At 48.3% G+C, this 18,205-nt stretch overlaps 1 protein-coding gene across 1 annotated transcript in view; it reads right to left on the reverse strand.

The window, feature by feature from the left end:
- Nucleotides 1–16,026, reverse strand: part of LOC147725044 (cilia- and flagella-associated protein 20) — a 57,294-nt gene extending 41,268 nt beyond the window's left edge. The window contains exon 1 of the mRNA XM_086966509.1: nt 15,644–16,026. Coding sequence (XP_086822635.1) covers nt 15,644–15,727 — 84 coding nt within the window. The 5' untranslated portion in view covers nt 15,728–16,026. The remainder of the gene's footprint in view (nt 1–15,643) is intronic.
- Nucleotides 16,027–18,205: the final 2,179 nt, after the last annotated feature.

Here is an 18,205-nt window from a genome sequence, read left to right on the forward strand (position 1 = left end):
GATTGGGAGGGCGTGGAACACGTGATCTGGTTCCTAGAATTGTTGTGTATCCTATTGCTAGAATGGGGCCGAGTTAGAATTCAAAATCAATCAAATTGTTTTTTTTAAATCGCTCTCCCTCTGAACCTGCTGGTGGTACCCTGGGCAGGCAATGATGAATGAACGACCTCTGAATAGAGGAGGTTACAATACATGTCAGAGAAACGGGAATGCCTTTTGTGATATTAACAGACCATGGCAGAGGACGAGGAGACGCTACCATCGCCTGGCAAAGGAAGATACCAGTGGCTCCCAGTAAACTGCTACGTCTCACAGAAGGTGGGTTGTATGTACAATAAGCCAACAAGGATCCAAGGGAGGTGCTGGGTGCCCGTAATGTATGGCAAGCAGAGAGCCCCACGACTGATACTTCGATAGACGCTTAGATCCAAGGTCTAGAGAGCGGAGAAGCACCCTACAAGGGTAGCACAGCCACTGGAAGTCATAAGAGAACAAAGTAAAGCGACCGACACAGGCAAATAAGCGGATCCCATACTCTTACTCTGCATGTGTAGCACGGCCACTAGGTGGCAAGAGCGAACAAAGTAAAGTGACAGACACAGAAACAGAAGGAGATCCTTCGCTCATACTCTGCATGTGGAGGACAGCCACTAGGAGGCAAAGGCAAACAAAGCAAAGTCACAGACAGAGGCAAAGAAACAGATCCTCACTTGTACTCTGCATGTGTAGCACAGCCACTAGGAGGCACAAGCAAAGTAAAGTCACAGACACAGGAACAGGAGATCCCTCGCTCATACTCTGCATGTGTAGCACGGCCACTAGGAGGCAAAGGCAAACAAAGTAAAGTCACAGACACAGGCAAAGAAAAAGATCCTCACTTGTATTCTGCATGTGGAGGACAGCCACTAGGAGGCAAGAGCAAACAAAGTAAAGTCACAGACACAGGCAAAGAAAAAGATCCTCACTTGTATTCTGCATGTGGAGGACAGCCACTAGGAGGCAAGAGCAAACAAAGTAAAGTCACAGACACAGGCAAAGAAAAAGATCCTCACTTGTATTCTGCATGTGGAGGACAGCCACTAGGAGGCAAGAGCAAACAAAGTAAAGTCACAGACACAGGCAAAGAAAAAGATCCTCACTTGTATTCTGCATGTGGAGGACAGCCACTAGGAGGCAAGAGCAAACAAAGTAAAGTCACAGACACAGGCAAAGAAAAAGATCCTCACTTGTATTCTGCATGTGGAGGACAGCCACTAGGAGGCAAGAGCAAACAAAGTAAAGTCACAGACACAGGCAAAGAAAAAGATCCTCACTTGTATTCTGCATGTGGAGGACAGCCACTAGGAGGCAAGAGCAAACAAAGTATAGTCACAGACACAGGCAAAGAAACAGATCCTCACTTGTACTCTGCATGTGTAGCACAGCCACTAGGAGGCACAAGCAAAGTAAAGTCACAGACACAGGCAAAGAAACAGATCCCTCACGTGTACTCTGCATGTGTAGCACGGCCACTAGGAGGCACAAGCAAAGTAAAGTCACAGACACAGGAACAGGAGATCCCTCGCTCATACTCTGCATGTGGAGCACAGCCATTAGGAGGCAAGAGCGAACAAAGTAAAATCTCAGGCAAAACAGTCCATCCCTCACTCTTCGAGCCTAGAATAGTGGACTCTTGGTCAATGACTGGGGCAAGATTGAGCCCAAAGTCACTGGTCCCCATTTAAGGAACTTGACGTGCTCGTAGCTGTTACACATAGTTTACTCACTGCAGCACTGGGGGCATTTTCTAAGTTGTTGAAATGCCTGCTCTTCATGTCACTCCTAGCAACTGCAACAACAACAAGGTGATGGATGGAATGCTTGAACTGATCTCACTCACTGGCAATCGCTCGGGCCACATCCCAATCGATTGTTTTTCGCCCAACACTCCACCTCAGTTTGGACCCAGCCATATGCAAATCAGTCTTGACCCTGGTCCAAAGGGGACAGTCCAGCCTGAACTGCCAAGCCCACCCTGAATCGGAACACAAGCAAGGACTAGTTTTGCCTTTATTATGGGCCTTCAGTCAGGTATGGCTTCATCCCAGTGGCCGATAAACCCATAACTAGGGTGGAAACGGTCCTGGGTTGCTTGTATTCCAGTTCAGAGAGGACCTGGCTTGCCATTTCGGGATGGACTGTTCCTATTGGAGCAGGATCAAAACCGATTTACATATGGCTGGGTCCAAACTGAGGTGACATGGTGTACAAAATAACAATGGATTAGGGTGCGGTCCGGAGTGAGTACCAGTGGCTGAGATTAATCCAAGCATGCCATCCATCAGTTTTTTGTATACTTTAGTTTGTAAATTGTAAATTGATACTTTTATAGCGCACTACTCACCCGCAAGGGTCTCAAGGCGCTTGTACGAATACCGCTGAGGAACCCATCCTGGCTTTCCCTGTGAGGCGTCCACTCTTGGGCACCCCCAAGGTGGAGGCCAGGCATCCTTAGTGTTGTGGGGGCCGTTGTGGAGATTAAGCAAGCTATTGCCCAGAGTTGCAGAGTGGGACTCCATGATTGGAAAAGGCACCGAGGCGAGAATTATCAGGTCCGTGGAATTTTGAGCCCAAGACCCGCCGAGGTGGGGAATTGAACCCTAGTCCCGGGCTAGACCTCTGCATCAGGGTCTGCTGCTCTTTGTCTCCCTAAGTGGGACAGGTATGCCCAGATGTGGGTCCCGTGCACACTGTGTCACTGAAACAAAGCTGTACCCGGCTGTTGATCCCATAACTAGGGCGAAACAGTTCCTTGCTCGCTTGTACTCTAGTTCAGAGAGGATCTGGCTTGGGAATTCGGACCTGGCCTGACAGTTCGGGATGGACTGTTCCTATTGGAGAAGGGTCAAGACTGATTTGCATATGGCTGGGTCCAAACTGTGGTGGCATGGTGTGCAAAATGACGATGTATTGGGATGCGGTTCTGGTGGGATTATCAGTGGCTGAGATTAATTCAAGCACTGCATCCATCACTGTTTTGTGTAGTTACTGTGTCCCCTTAAGTGGGACGGGTACGGCCAGACATGGACCCCATGCACACTGTGTCACTGGAACCAAACTCTACCCTGCTGATGAGCCCATACCTAGGGTGAAACCGGTCCTGGGTTGCTTGTGTTCCGGTTCAGACAGGACCTTGCTTGGCAGTTCGGGCTGGACTGTTCCGAGTGGAGCTGGGTCAAGACCGATTTTGGATATGACTGAGTCCAAACCGAGGTGACATGGTGTGCAAAAGAACCATGGATTGAGATGCAGCCCAGGTAATTACCAGTGGCTGAGATTAAATCAAGCATTGCATCCAACACTGTTTTGTGTACTTATTGTGTCACTCTTAGCAACTGGGCATGCTTTTCAGAGGGCACCAACTAGAGAACCAGCTCCCCAGTCAAGTAGACTTGCCACACAAGCTGTTGCTAGGATCCTGTCCTTGGGATGTTGCCACGAAGGCATCGTTTGTGTACGAGGAAAGTGTCTGTGTGTGTGGGGGGTGGTGGGGGGGGGGGAGGTTGAAGCACAAACTACCTTTACACCCATGAGAGGCAGAGCAAGTGTCAGCACTAGGAGAAGACAGCACAAGCCCACAATACATCTGCCTGGGCTTCCAAGTGGCAATACAGAGGACGGAACCTACTCCAATAAGTAATTATGCTTTACCAAAAATAAAGACAAACATTATAGACAACAGGATTTCAGATGTGCTACGTCAATAAATTAGAAACAACAAGACTGTCCTGGACAACAGGGAACAAACAAGCACGGCACCCATTTACTCCAGCCTCAACACATCAGAAAGATGCAGTTTTACTAAACCTGAAGTGTGGAGCAACATCAAACCCGCAGGACATCATATGCCTCATTCAGCTGTGTTTTTTGAAAAGGGACACATGGGTACAAGTCATTGATGCTAGCCTTATCTCACAAACACTCAGTGACAGCAGGCAATGACCCAACATGCACAGGGCAGGTTCCTTGAGAGGCTGGCCACCATGGAGCAGCAACACCTAGCAATCAGCTGGCTATAAAACCAGTGACGTTCACAGTGGGCTTGGAACAGTTTACTCTGCGAATAGCGCCTGGTGCAGAACCATCTTCCCTTAGGAGCGGACATACAACACTGTTCAGAAACAACGCTTCTGCAGTTATCCTGACTCCAGTCATTTTGTACTTCTCTTTTTTTGGAACAGAACAAGCGCCCTGAAGCGGTCATTAGATGGCATGTGGCACTACGCAAACCTTACGGATGAATTTATCAATGAAAGGTTTCTGAAAAGGCTCAAGTGAGAATTGTGTGCCACCATCAAGCATTACTGGGAAGATTACGGAGCACGGCTCAGCCAGACAAAGCTAAACAGTAGTCCATGCAAACAGCAACACACACCGTAACTATGTCAGCACCATGGTACCCAGGACACTGGAGCCCTGGACACAGCGGAGGCTGCTAATCTGGGCGAGCGTGACCAGGCAAGCACTGACCTGAGGGCTGAACCGGTGAGTCAGTGGGATCCAAGGTCCTTAGATGTGTGTCTGGGCGCACACGGTCCTGAGGTTTGAAAGAGGGAATGACTGGGGTCCGAAAGCCTGAGGGACAGGGGTCCGAAAGCCTGAAGGACAGGGGTCCGAAAGCCTGAGGGACAGGGGTCCGAAAGCCTGAGGGACAGGGGTCCAAAAGCCTGAGGGACAGGGGTCCAAAAGCCTGAGGGACAGGGGTCCAAAAGCCTGAGGGACAGGGGTCCGAAAGCCAGAGGGACAGGGGTCCGAAAGCCAGAGGGACAGGGGCCCGAGCCCGAAAGCCTGAGGGACAGGGGCCCGAGCCCGAAAGCCTGAGGGACAGGGGCCCGAGCCCGAAAGCCTGAGGGACAGGGGTCCGAGCCCGAAAGACTGAGGGACAGGGGTCCGAAAGACTGAGGGACAGGGGTCCGAAAGACTGAGGGACAGGGGTCCGAAAGACTGAGGGACAGGGGTCCGAAAGACTGAGGGACAGGGGTCCGAAAGACTGAGGGACAGGGGTTCGAAAGACTGAGGGACAGGGGTTCGAAAGACTGAGGGACAGGGGTTCGAAAGACTGAGGGACAGGGGTTCGAAAGACTGAGGGACAGGGGTTCGAAAGACTGAGGGTCAGGGGTTCGAAAGACTGAGGGACAGGGGTCCGAAAGACTGAGGGACAGGGGTCCGAAAGACTGAGGGACAGGGGTTCGAAAGACTGAGTGACAGGGGTTCGAAAGACTGAGGGTCAGGGGTCCGAAAGACTGAGGGTCAGGGGTCCGAAAGACTGAGGGTCAGGGGTCCGAAAGACTGAGGGTCAGGGGCCCGAAAGACTGAGGGACAGGGGCCCGAAAGACTGAGGGACAGGGGCCCGAAAGCCTGAGGGACAGGGGCCCGAAAGCCTGAGGGACAGGGGTCCGAAAGACTGAGGGACAGGGGTCCGAAAGACTGAGGGACAGGGGTCCGAAAGACTGAGGGACAGGGGTCCGAAAGACTGAGGGACAGGGGTCCGAAAGACTGAGGGACAGGGGTCCGAAAGACTGAGGGACCTAGGTGTGTGTCTGGGCATACACGGTGCTGATGTTTGAAAGAGTGAGTGACTGGGGTCTGAGCACCTTAAATGTGTGTCTTCCTGGGCACACACTGACCTGTGGGCAGAACCAGCACGTAACTGGGCTCTGAAGGCTCTAGGTGTGTGACTGGGCATGCACAGTCCTGATGTCAGAAAGACTGAGGGACTGAGTTCTGTAACAGTGAGTGGCTGGGGTTTGAGAACCTTAAGTATGTGTGTTCCTGGGCACATACTGACACAAGGTCTCAACCTGCAGGGCTCTGTGGGCCCCAGTTGGGTGTCTGGGTATGCACGGTCCTGATGTCTGAAAGACTGGAAGGAGTGGGATTTGAAAGAGTAACTGAGGTTTGTGGACCTCAAGTCGTGGGTGTGTTATTTTTGCTCTCCCTGCGCACGGCGAAGCAGTTTCATAGCTCGCTGTCTGAGATGATCAACTGCGACGGTAGCTGGAGGTCGTTTAGGATCGGGAAATCTCGGACTGGAATAGAGTTCTGGCTTGCCCCAAAACAGTCTCAAGAAACACAGAATTAAAGTACGCACAGTTCAGCTATTTACATACGACCTACATGACCCCACACACAATCCAGGTTGCCTATGGTGGCGAACCATGCTGTTGCCCGAGGTGCGATTATAGTGATGCAGATTTCGTACACATGACCTGGGCATGTATCGTTTTACGCCAGCTCAGGGACGCGGTATTGGTGGCGGGGTGCCGCATTGGGACATACACTTGACTCCACTGTTGAGATTTGCCTGCTAGGACTTTTTCCTCAACCACCCAAACGGAAGATTTGGAATAGGTTTATTGGCCTTGCCTTGGTCCTGGCCAGAAGGAGGATAGCAATGGCCTGGTTGTCTATTGGTGAGAGATGTAACACAGTGGGCTGGGGCAGAGGGATGGAGCCTATTTAGAGAGGAATCACAGGGGCTAAGACGGTGACCCATAGCGGAGCAATGGAGGGAGGTCCTTCATACCTGGGAACACACTGAACGCGATCCAGTTGAGACCGAAAGCCAGGGTGAAATAAGGGCAGGTGAGGGCACACACCTGTAGATGAATCGACTCGTGGGGCGGGGGCGGGGGGGGGGCCCTGCTGTAATCCCGAGAATGGGTGGGACACTACAGGAGGAGTCTAGCACAACTTTCAATTGGAATGGGATATGGGAGATGCCTGCCCTGTTCCCCCCCACCCCGGGCCCCCTCAGCACAGAAACATGACCAGACTGGGAAAGCTTTCAGAAAGAGTGAGTGACCGGGGTCAGAGGACCTTAAGAGTGTCTTCCTGGGCACACACTAACCTGGGGGCTGACCCGACGAGTGATTGTGTCCTGAGAATAATCGAATTCTCATCAGGCACATGATTCGCCCACTCTGTCCTTACCCTTCATGGGGTTCACGATTGCATTAGTCTGTATAATTCTCCTGCTTCCCACAGGTTTACCCTCCACTGTCATGTGTCTCATTAACGACTCGCATCCCCCATTCATGCACAATCCACGCCCTGACAGCTATACCTTTCTTCTGCCCCACCGCACCCGCATCTTTATCACCAAGCTTCAATTACTCCTTCACAACTTCAATCAATTTCTGGAGCATCATGAAAGCTGAAACTACCACACCCATGAACGAATTCATGTCCCGAACGCAACATTTTTTTGTGGTTTTTTTTTTATACCACAGGAATGTGCCCAAGGGCATTAGAGCACTTTACAACAGCATTAAATTACATAACACAAAAACAGAGTCACATAGGCACAGGGAGATTAAGTAATTTGCCCAGGATCACAAGATGTTGAGCCAACACCAGGAGTCTACCTGGTTGCCCCATCGTTTCCCACATCGACAGCGGGGCTGTGTATGTTCAGGACACGGCACATCTTGTCCTAGCTGTAGTTACCTCATTCTCACTAAAGCACTACTGTCTAACACACAAACAAACTTAAGATCCACAGATACCTAACTACATTATCTTCAGAAAACTACTCAGAAGTTGGCTGATCCCCGCATAACCACCATACTCAAACATAAATATACAGCATATCTCTCTGTATATAAGCATTTATTTGGACTATAGATGTATATCCACATATGGGAATTGCTTTGTATAAATGTGTATAATAATTATGTTTAGAAATAGATATTAGTTAGTTCTGCTTATTACTTATGGTTATATTATTCTATGTTTAACATGTGTGTCACTACATAAATAAGTAATTTTTTTTGCAGAACTATCTACAATTGCTTCACTATTAAATTACGAAAATAATGAATTAAATTACAGCAACACTTGAAAGTCTGAGTTTATTGAATACAACATAAATTACACACATACATATAATATATACATATATATATATACATCCAACATGCAGGTTAGTCCCAAGAAAGAGTGAAGCCTCTCGGAAATTTGCATCGCACTTCATTTATTTGCATCCTGCAAGCAGACAGCCTTTCGAGTACAAGCTTCCAATGTTAACATCAGCCAAACGCGTTTCAGGATTTCTAATCCCTTCTTTAGTGGCGTGGTCAAGAGTTACTGAGACCACCGATTTGTAGCACTATTTATTTCACAAATGTCAGCCTCAGTGGGCGTGTCCAGGCTGACATTTGTGAAATAAATTGTGCTACAAATCGGTTGTCTCAGTGACTCTTGACCTGGCCACTGAAGAAGGGATTAGAAATCCTGAAACGCGTTTGGCTGATGTTAACATTGGAAGCTTGTACTCAAAAGGCTGCATGCTTGCAGGATATAAATAAATGAAGTGCGATGCAAATTTCCGAGAGGCTTCACTCTTTCTTGGGACTAACCTGCATGTTGGATATATATACATACATACATACATATATATATATATATATATATATATATATATATATACACATACACACACACACACACTTAAAGCTGGACAGGTTACCCCCTTAACGAACAAAACCATGGACAGATCAAGACGACATTAACAATTTCTGCCCAATCTCCAACATTTCAACCTTGGCCAAGCTCATTGAGAAATGTGTCCACCTTGAGCTTTGCAATCACATAGAACTCTTCCAACTACTAGACAAATTCCAATCTGGCTTCCGTTACGGTCATAGTACAGAATCCGCCATCATCCACATTGTTGATGATGCACTCAAAATGCTGTATCAGAACGACTCTGGTCTTCTAATCCTCCTCGACCTATCGTCAGCTGTTGACACAATCAAACATAACTGCTTACTCGACCTACTGGAACATAGGATGTGGTTTTCAGGGCCCGTCCTTAATTGTTTTGCATCTTTTCTCCGCTATAGAACTCAAAGATTCACGGTCAACTAATCTCTTTCTAACCCTTTCCGCAAGGGTCAACACTTTTTCCAACTCTCATCAACCTGCTCATGGAGCCTCTAACTGAAATCTTAAAACTATCCAATATCCACTATCATAGGTACGCGGACGATACCCAACTGTACCTGAAAGTCTCCTCCCCATATGATATCAGCACCCTCAACACTACTCTACTGAGAGTCCAAAACTGGTTAACTCTAAATCATCTCAAACTTAATGTTCTGAAAACTGAATTTCTTTTAAGCCCCATCCACCCATTCTCCTGTTATCTTTGAATGGATGAATCCGCTAACAGCTCTTAACTGCATTCCACGTATCATTGACTCCACGAGTTCCTTGGGTATAATACTCGACAAGAGCCTGAACATTCAGAAGCATATTGCGGCCCTCACCACGGGAGCCAACTTTCAAATGAGCATCCTAAGGAAAATTAAACCTTTTCTCCCCCCAATGACTTCAAATCAACGGTGCAATGTCTGGTGATCTCCAAGTTGGACTACGGTAGTGCAACCCTCTGTGAACTCCCGAGATCGAAGATGGCGCCAATCAGGGCCTCTCGTGACTCTGCTGCTAGACTCATCAGCGGCTCATAAAGATACCAGCATATTACACCGGAGATTAAAACCCTAAATTGGCTCCTTTATGAAGCAAGGATACAACTAAAAATTGCTTACATGACTCAAAGCCTTACACTACAACACCCCACTATACTTCATACAAAAACTTGTACTATCGGGTGGCTCTAGGTCCTCCAGAAGTATCCTTCTGCTGAAGCCGCAGAAATTCCGTAAATCAAAAACTTATGATGGAGCTTTCTCGGGTATCACCCCGAGAATTTGGAACTCCCTGCCTATAGAAATCAAGATGATCGCTTCTACTATTAACTTCAAAAAGGAAGTTAAGGTGCTTCTGATGAACAAATTTTTGCCCTGAATCCCCGTGCCTTATACGCACTTTAAGACTTTGTCTCCTCCGGTTTTACAAGTCTTAACTTATACTGTATTGTTTGGATGCACTTTTGTATTAATGTTATGCTCAGTTGTCCCCCAGCCACTCCTTTAGGACCTTGTAACATGCTTTGTTTAGTCTTGTACATTTATTCTCCATGCCTTGGTCTGTTTATGTATGCCTTGCTGACAGAGTTTCCCTGCCCTCGCACACCTGACCACCCTGTTGTTTGATTGTTAGGTCGCGTCTTCTCTCACCTGTAAAGCGCCCCGATAGCCTCATAAATAAATATATACCTTTTATGTACTTGCGTATCTTTATATTTGTTACTTTACTTCTAATTCAGCATCTCCAATGCACTGCCCTATATCTATATCAATATATCCTCTACCTGCACTCTTGGACTCATCCCAAACTCCATTCTACTAATATGATCCCCAAAATGACCCTTTCTAGACTCTTCCCTCCGCTATCCCTTCACGCATCATCTCATACCTCTTTTACTATTCAGATCTCCCAAACAAGCTTTTTCAAACTCTACCCTGACTGTTTCCCACTCCCTCCTCTCTACTCATCCCCACCCTCCTCCTACTGCTATGATCTCCAAAACAAAATCCAACTCACAGACCAACATGGCCACCACTCAAATTAATGTCATATTTCCCTATACTAATTCACCACTAATCCTGTTTGGGTTAAGGAGTAGCGTGCTACCCCCCAAAAAGTGCTTCAACACCTCATAAGGGGTAGCAAGCACTATATAAATGCAGACCCTTCCCTCTTCTATCCCTCCACTATCCTTTTTCAATCCAAATAAACTCACATGTGGCACCGCTCAAATTAATTTCATATCTCCCTATACTAATTCACCACTAATCCTTTTTGGGTTCCGGAGTACCATGCTACTCGCCCAAAAGGGCTGTGCAGACCACTGGCGCAGCGGGTCGTGTACGTCCAGGAAACAGCAGACCAATGAAGCTAAAGGACTCTGTATGTTCAGGACACGGCAGACCAGTGGCGCAGCAGGGTTGTCTACGGCCAGGACACAGCAGACCGCTGGCACAGCTTGGCTGTGTACGTCTAGGACACTGCAGACCGCTGGCGCAGCGGGCTGTGTACGTCCAGGACACTGCAGACCACTAGTGCAGCTGGACTGTGTACGTCCAGGACACTGCAGACCACTGGCACAGCTGGACTGTGTACGTCCAGCACCAGGCAGACCACTGGCTCAACTGGGCTGTGTACATCCAGGGCACAGCGGACCGCTGACGCAGCGGGTTGTGTGCGTCAGGACGTGGCCGACCACTGGCGCAGCGGGCAGTGTGTGCCGAGGATCCGGCAGACCACTGGGGCAGTGTACGTCTAGGACGCGCCAGACCACTGTCGCAGTGGAGCTGTGCAGACCGCTTGCGTAGCAGGCCGTGTACATTCAGGACACAGCAGGGCTATGAATGTTCAGGACATGGCAGACCAGGGCTCCTCACCGACCAGAGTAAAATGGCAACTGGATTGGGATGTGATTTGTACAGTTTATAGTGGGTTCTACTGGCCGGCAAGTCAGAAGTCGATTAATGAGCATCGATTGGCTAGGGGGTATGGGTCTGTGCATGAGGACACTGCTGTGTGTTCGGTTCTGCTGTCTAATTCTTCAGTGTTCAGCTTCAAGCGCTTGGCATGTTTGATGGTACCTGTCCTAATTAGGAGACCCCATTGCCAGTCTACCAACCACGGTGTGGATGTAGGTGAACGGGTGTACCACTGAGGTGGCAAAAGCTTAGCCACCCCGACAGAGGAGACGTGTTATGCACATGAACATGCCTGGAGGGGACTTTACTGTGTTACGTGGGAGGCTGTGTAAGTGCGGTGTGCTGTTGGAATCCCATTCCAGCCCTGTAAGGCACATCTGGGCTGGGTGATGGTGCCTTTGTTATGCTATGTGTACTAAGTGTATGGTTGGGCTCACCCAACAGGTGGAATGTCGTCAATACAGTTACAGTAAGTTCTGGTCTTACTGTCAGTCACTCAAGGGCATGTTATCATAGAATATAGTGAATAGAGGACCCTAACACCCTAACTCCTAGGCACGACTCCATGCAGATCTGTTAAAACAGGATAAAGACAGTTTTATATCACCGAACAAGCCATTGCTTCAAGCACTGATCCATTCTAAACCGACCACCATCCAAGTGTGAGTGATAGCCACAGCCACATAGACAAGCCCTAAACGCCCGTAACATACTGACACCCACTTACAATCATAGGTCAACTTATATGTCGATCTTTCCTGCCCATCTCAAAAAACAATTCCAAAAAGTGGCATTTCCTCTCTCAACACCGAGAGTATCTCATTTACAAGTCCAGCGAACAGCTCTTACCCACATTTTCGTAGAGGGGGCTATGGGACTGAGCCAACTTGTGCAAATGTTCCTTCTAGCAAGAAGCAACAGATAAAACAGGAGGGACCACTGTGCTACGTGTAACTCATAGCAGATTTGCAATGTCTCTCCCAAATAAGACCAGTATGGAATTGATCTCAATAGCAGCTCCGAAAATCCCGGCAAGGACCTTGCTCACATCTTCCCAGAACTTCATAAGCGAAGGATAGAAAAAGAACATATGTTCATCGTTTTCCTCGAGGTAACCACATCTTCGACACCCCGAAACTTGTTTTTTTTGTGAATCTCACCATCTTGAGACCAGAAAATCCTATTAAGTAAAAAAAATATAGTGGTTCCTTTTTAAATTTGCTGCTCTAACAACTTGACATAGGAGCCTGAGAGATGATTGCCACAAATGTTGTAAGTCCATCCCTGGCATCCTACCTACCCCTCGCCAGACACTATCCTTGGCATCCTACAACATCCAATAGAACATGGAGATCTCCTTTTTAGAATGTGTGTCCTGTAGCCTACTTTCAACCTCCCGGAGGCCTCCAATTTCTTGCTTCTCGCCCATATACCAAGAGAGTAGCTGCGCATATTTGAACCTTGAAAGCCGGCCCAAGGTCTTGCTAAACACCACCTCCCAAGGCACCAGGACCTGCACAGTGAAAAGATCCCCCCACAGCACTATTCCGGTGTCCCGCAAAGGAAGACTCAAGCTCTTGCAGACATTCAGGCGTGCAAGGGTAGTCCTAGATAAGGGAGAAATCCGAGTAGTATTTTATACCCAGGGCCTTCCAGATTGTATACCAAAGCCTGATGGCTGCATTTACTCCCTTTAGCCTGACTTTTTTTTATACTTTGGGTCACCAAACTTGTAAAGCAGACCACAAGTCCCCAGACTCCACAGGTCTTTGTCATAGCCGTTAGCAGCCGACCTCAAGTAGTAGAATCTGGAGTCACCCAAATAACATTCTATAGCTCTAAATTTGAAAAGCATTACATGCTTTTCAGATTAAGATCAAGACAGTTTGTCCTAACTGGAGTTGTAACTAGATATCATGCCTTCTTATTAGGATTTCTGAAGTGCTTTCAGTCATTATTATGGCACACAGAGGCTCTGGTAATCGGACCGCCCTTTTTGTGTGACTGGTGTTTAGGGGGTTACGGAGATGGATCAGTGCTAAAGGGTAGTCGGTAGCCACCCATTTTTGGGGAGAGGCCTCTTCTGTATGGCTCCATGACTCATTTACCCCCCTCTGTCCCCAATAGCTGCTGCACAGGAGAAGCATAGGAGCTACGCAGGTAGAGTAGGAGTTTCCACAACACAAACTGCAGAAGGGGAGGTATGAAGACAGAGACATGTCCACCTTGCAGTTCCAAGTGATATTATAGTCAGCCTGAACTTCTCTCGTGCAAGATGTGCCTGGGCACCAGTCCAGTCAGTGGAAAACAACTGTAAATACGTATTCTCCTACAATTCTTTACTGAACATATTATGGGTGGGTACCAGAGAGGAAATACAACAAACAGATTTTTTATTATTCTACATTTTATTGACCTTGGCTTTGAGATCTGCCGCAAATGTAATTGGGATCTCTCTGTGCCTCCCTCACTTACTCCTATCTCTCACTGCGTGGTTACGTTCAATAAGAGCACGTAGCCAAAATATGAACGAGTTAAGAAGGGTCGTGCCTCACTTCTAACCAGTGACTTTAAAGTAGCTGAGCCAACACATTCTATTAAGGCTTATAACTAAAACATTATATATTTTAAAAACATTTCCAATTCCTCAACTAAGAACACTTGTTTACACTGCTCAAAATATTAGTGGATCTTATTTGTGTATAAAATGTCTACATTTAAACCTCTGCACTCCGATGCTCTGGGATTTGAACGGAAAGCATGCTTCATTTTCTTCATGGGGAGAAGAATATAAATGTAAGTTTGTTAAAATAAAAGGATAATTGAAATAAATGATGCTGAACAGATGAGTGTCAGTGAATGCCAGACAGGCTATCATGAAGGCAGTCGTACTAGCAGAGAAGGGCATTTGCTTATAGAGTTCGGAGTTCTCTGCACATTGGTAGATGAAGACGAAAAGGAACGGGCATGCAAGAATGGGTGTGCCGGGATCTGTTTAACCCGGGCGATGTCTTGTACAAATATTTCAGTGCTGGGGACAGACTCGATTGGAGATGCCTGAAAGGTGGTACCAAAACTTCTGTTATCACGAGGTCAGAGTACAACCTTTCCGCCTCCCCAGTCTGTATAAACCCTGTGTCGCTGGTTCCAAAGTCTCTCCCAGGGATGCACCTTATATGCCCCCCCCCCCCATGTGTCACAATAATGACTCCCCCTCTGCCAGACATGAATCCTATGTCTGCCCTTAGGTGTCACAGTAGTGACCTCCCACCCCCAGGAAGGCACCTTATCTCTGCCACCCTAGTGTGACTGTGACGCCATTCCTCTCCCACGTATGCACCTTATAAATGCACCCCCAGGTGTCACAGTAATGCCCCTCCTCTGCCTGGGGTGAACCTTATATATGCACCCCAGGTGTCACAGTAATGTCTATCCTCGCCCAGGGGTGCACCTTATATAAGCACCCCCAGGTGTCACAGTTAATGTCCCTGCTCTCTCCCAGGGATGCACCTTATATCTGCCCCTAGGTGTCACAGTTAATGCCCCTTCTCTCGCCCAAGGGTGCACCTTCTATCTGCCCCTAGGTGTCACAGTTAATGCCCCTGCTCTCTCCCAGGGATGCACCTTCTATCTGACCCTAGGTGTCACAGTTAATGCCCCTTCTCTCTCCCAGGGGTGCACGTTCTAACCTGCCCTCTGGTCTCACTAGTTGCACTTATGTCCTGCCCCCAGGTGTCACGGTACTCCCCCCTCCCAGGTATGCACCCACTGGTATCACAGTAATGCCCCATGTCTCTCTTTCATTTTACAATCTGTCCCAAATGTATCATGGCACTGCCCCCTACCAAGGATGCGCCCCAGGGTGTCACTGTAATGCCCCTTGTCTCCCAGAGGTGCGCCTTATATATGCCCCCTCCCAGAGATGCATCTTGTATCTGCACACCAGGGGTCACACTCACAGCAATGTCCCTCCACTCCCAAGATTCGCCTTCCCCTCGGGTGCCATGGTGATGCCCCTTCTCTCCCACAGATCCACCTTCTACTGCCCCCTCCTGTCCCACGAATACACATTCACCCCCGCCCCCATCAACTCTACCATATCCACCCCCCACATAACAGTACAGCCCCACCCGCTGGACTGTATACCCGGCCCATGCCATACGACACACCCACCCCCTAGAACCACCACAGTACTGCCCAGCGGGACCCCCTCCCTCGCCCCCACAGCTCTCCCTGCCCCCGGGGCCCACCTTCTTGTCCCAGATCTGCAGCGGCTTGCTGCCGATGCTGTAGAGGATGGAGAGGAAGCCGCTCTGGAAGGTGTTCTTGAACATGGCGGCGGCTGCGGGGCGGGGGGTGTCTGCGGCTGGCTCGCGCTGGGCTCTCCTGCTCCCCGGATGTGCCTGCCGCGGCGCGTGCTGCCTCTCGCTGGCCTGCCCCTCGCGCTCTGACTCCGACTGCGCTCGCTCCGCGCCTCGCGCCGCCCCCCAGTTGCTATGGCTCCGGCGCGAGTCCCTGGCTGCGGCCTTGTGTTTACACACACCGGCCTCCCGCGCGCCGTCACCTGGGCGACAGAACGCAGTGGAACCGGAGAGTGGGGGGCGTGCACCACACTGACAAGCGCCTTTAGGAGACACAAAAGAGGGACTATTGCAGATCGACCATAGACATAAAAGAGAGACGTGCGCTCAAGCAGCTAGTTGTAGAGTACTTTAGCTCGATGTCAACCCATTACATTGACACAAAGAAGGGACTAGACCGGCTTTAAACACAAAGGACGGACTATTGTAACTATCGTGACTCGGTGTATTCCTAGTTTTTATTGCCCTGAGCTGTGCCTTCAGGGCAACACTCTCTCCGAATTCTATGTCAGGACCAGAGGCTCCAATTACATACCTGTCGAATTCTCAGATTGTATATGTGTGACATTTCTGGAGTGTCAGTGTACTTATGAGTGACATTCAACTGCAAATATGTGACACTTAGGAATTCAATTTCCCCCGAATAAAACCAAGCACTTAAGACTATGGAAAGCAATAAATATCAGAAATGACACCCTTTTAACTAATAATAAGCTCCCAAAGAACTATCAAGCTGCTGCAAAAGCCCTGGGGCAGATTTATAAGCCCCTTACGTCACTTTTACGATGCCGTTGCGTCACGTTTTAAAGCACTGCACCACATGAAACCTGTGTCAGGTTTCATGTGGGCATTCCGTCCCAGTGTGGGCGTTCCGTCGGAGGAAAGCCTCGGAAAAGTCACGCCGTGAAATCTACAAGATTTCACTCAGTCACTTTTCGGACGCCGCTGCGTCAAAACCGTGTGCATACTTGAAGCAGGCGTAAGGCGTGACACAACATGTTGCAGATCGGCTGGGTTGGAAGAGTGCTAGAGTTGCGTCGCGCCCGCGACATGCCTCTCGCACTGTGCCAACCTTACGCTGGCAGATAGGTCACACATCTACCTTTCCGTGCGCCACGGCACGACGCATTGTAAATGCGGCGCATCCATGGTGGCGCACGGTTAGTTTTGCGTGACGCATCTTTCTTGGCGCATCCCTGCTGATTTGCAAAAATGCGCCAGAAGTTGTAAGTCTGCCCCCCTGAATTTTAAAATCACTAGCCTACTGTCCCCTCCTAATATTATTGTAACAGGAAGAGGATCTGAGCGGTACCATTTAATTTTTCATGCCAGCAAAAGGCTTGTCTTTTAAAACTGCATAGAAATGGAAATTGCCACCCGGAAGATCATTCATCGTACATACGGCATAATATTTAGAATCATTTAATGTGAACTGTAAGGTTCAAGTGTAATTATTGTTAAGGGACCTTTTCTCCCCTTTCTATTTTCATACTGCTTTTCTAAAAAGGTTTTTATTGTTGGTATTCATGAAACAGAAGAGCTCTCTGCAAAACAACAATAAACTCATGGGTTATATTAGACTGTGATGAGCAGAGTAAGGTGCCTGTGGGGCATACTTAGTCTGCCAAGATCATGGAATCACACTAGTTTATAGTTGCCAACTGTCCCGATTTTGCAGGGACAGTCACGACAATTTGGAGATTGTCCCATGTAATATTATTTCAGAAACTGTTCCTCTTTATTACACACAGGTATGCAAACAAGAACTTTCTATCTGCAGCAGCCCTGTGATGCAAGGTGTCCCTTGATTTTTGTTCTCGATTTTTGGCAACTATGCTTTTGCACTAGCCACACTGTGTTTTAGAGAAGAACCAGTGCTTCCTAGGTGTCAATAAAAAGATAACAAGCAGATTACATTGTAATTAACTAAGTCAGTGCTGGACTCACTCACCTGACTGTGTCTCTAGACGTGCATCCCATAAGAGTGCCTGACACAAGCTGAGTGAAGCAGCAGAGGAGTTTTTGGTACAGCTGATCACTTTAATGTAATAACAAAACTATTGAATGGAGCTACCAAACACATGCATGCTGCATTTGTCAAGCATCTCTGATGGGCGGGCGATATTATAAAATGCACAGGGTCAAGTGTTTTTGAAAAGTCAAGGTTGAAGTTAATATGAATTATACCTGTTACATAGATAATACAGAATGCAGCACAGGATGATAATCCTCTGCAGCTGGAATACAGTTTCCCAGACCCTGCACCCCTGCATGTGAACATTTTGGTCTGTGCACTTGGCATGCAGTGGATCAGCCTGGCACAGTGACCTCGACTTCCTGCTCCCTGGCAGGAGACCCCGCTCTGCAGAAAAAACACAAGTGTGATACGCAAGGAAAGTAATATTTGCTGTGGCCGGGAAGCCGGTGTGTGCCTGCGAAGCAGCCCCGAAG

The sequence above is a fragment of the Lissotriton vulgaris genome, chromosome 4_1 (assembly GCF_964263255.1).
Source record: "Lissotriton vulgaris chromosome 4_1, aLisVul1.2, whole genome shotgun sequence".
Lineage (NCBI taxonomy): Eukaryota > Metazoa > Chordata > Amphibia > Caudata > Salamandridae > Lissotriton > Lissotriton vulgaris.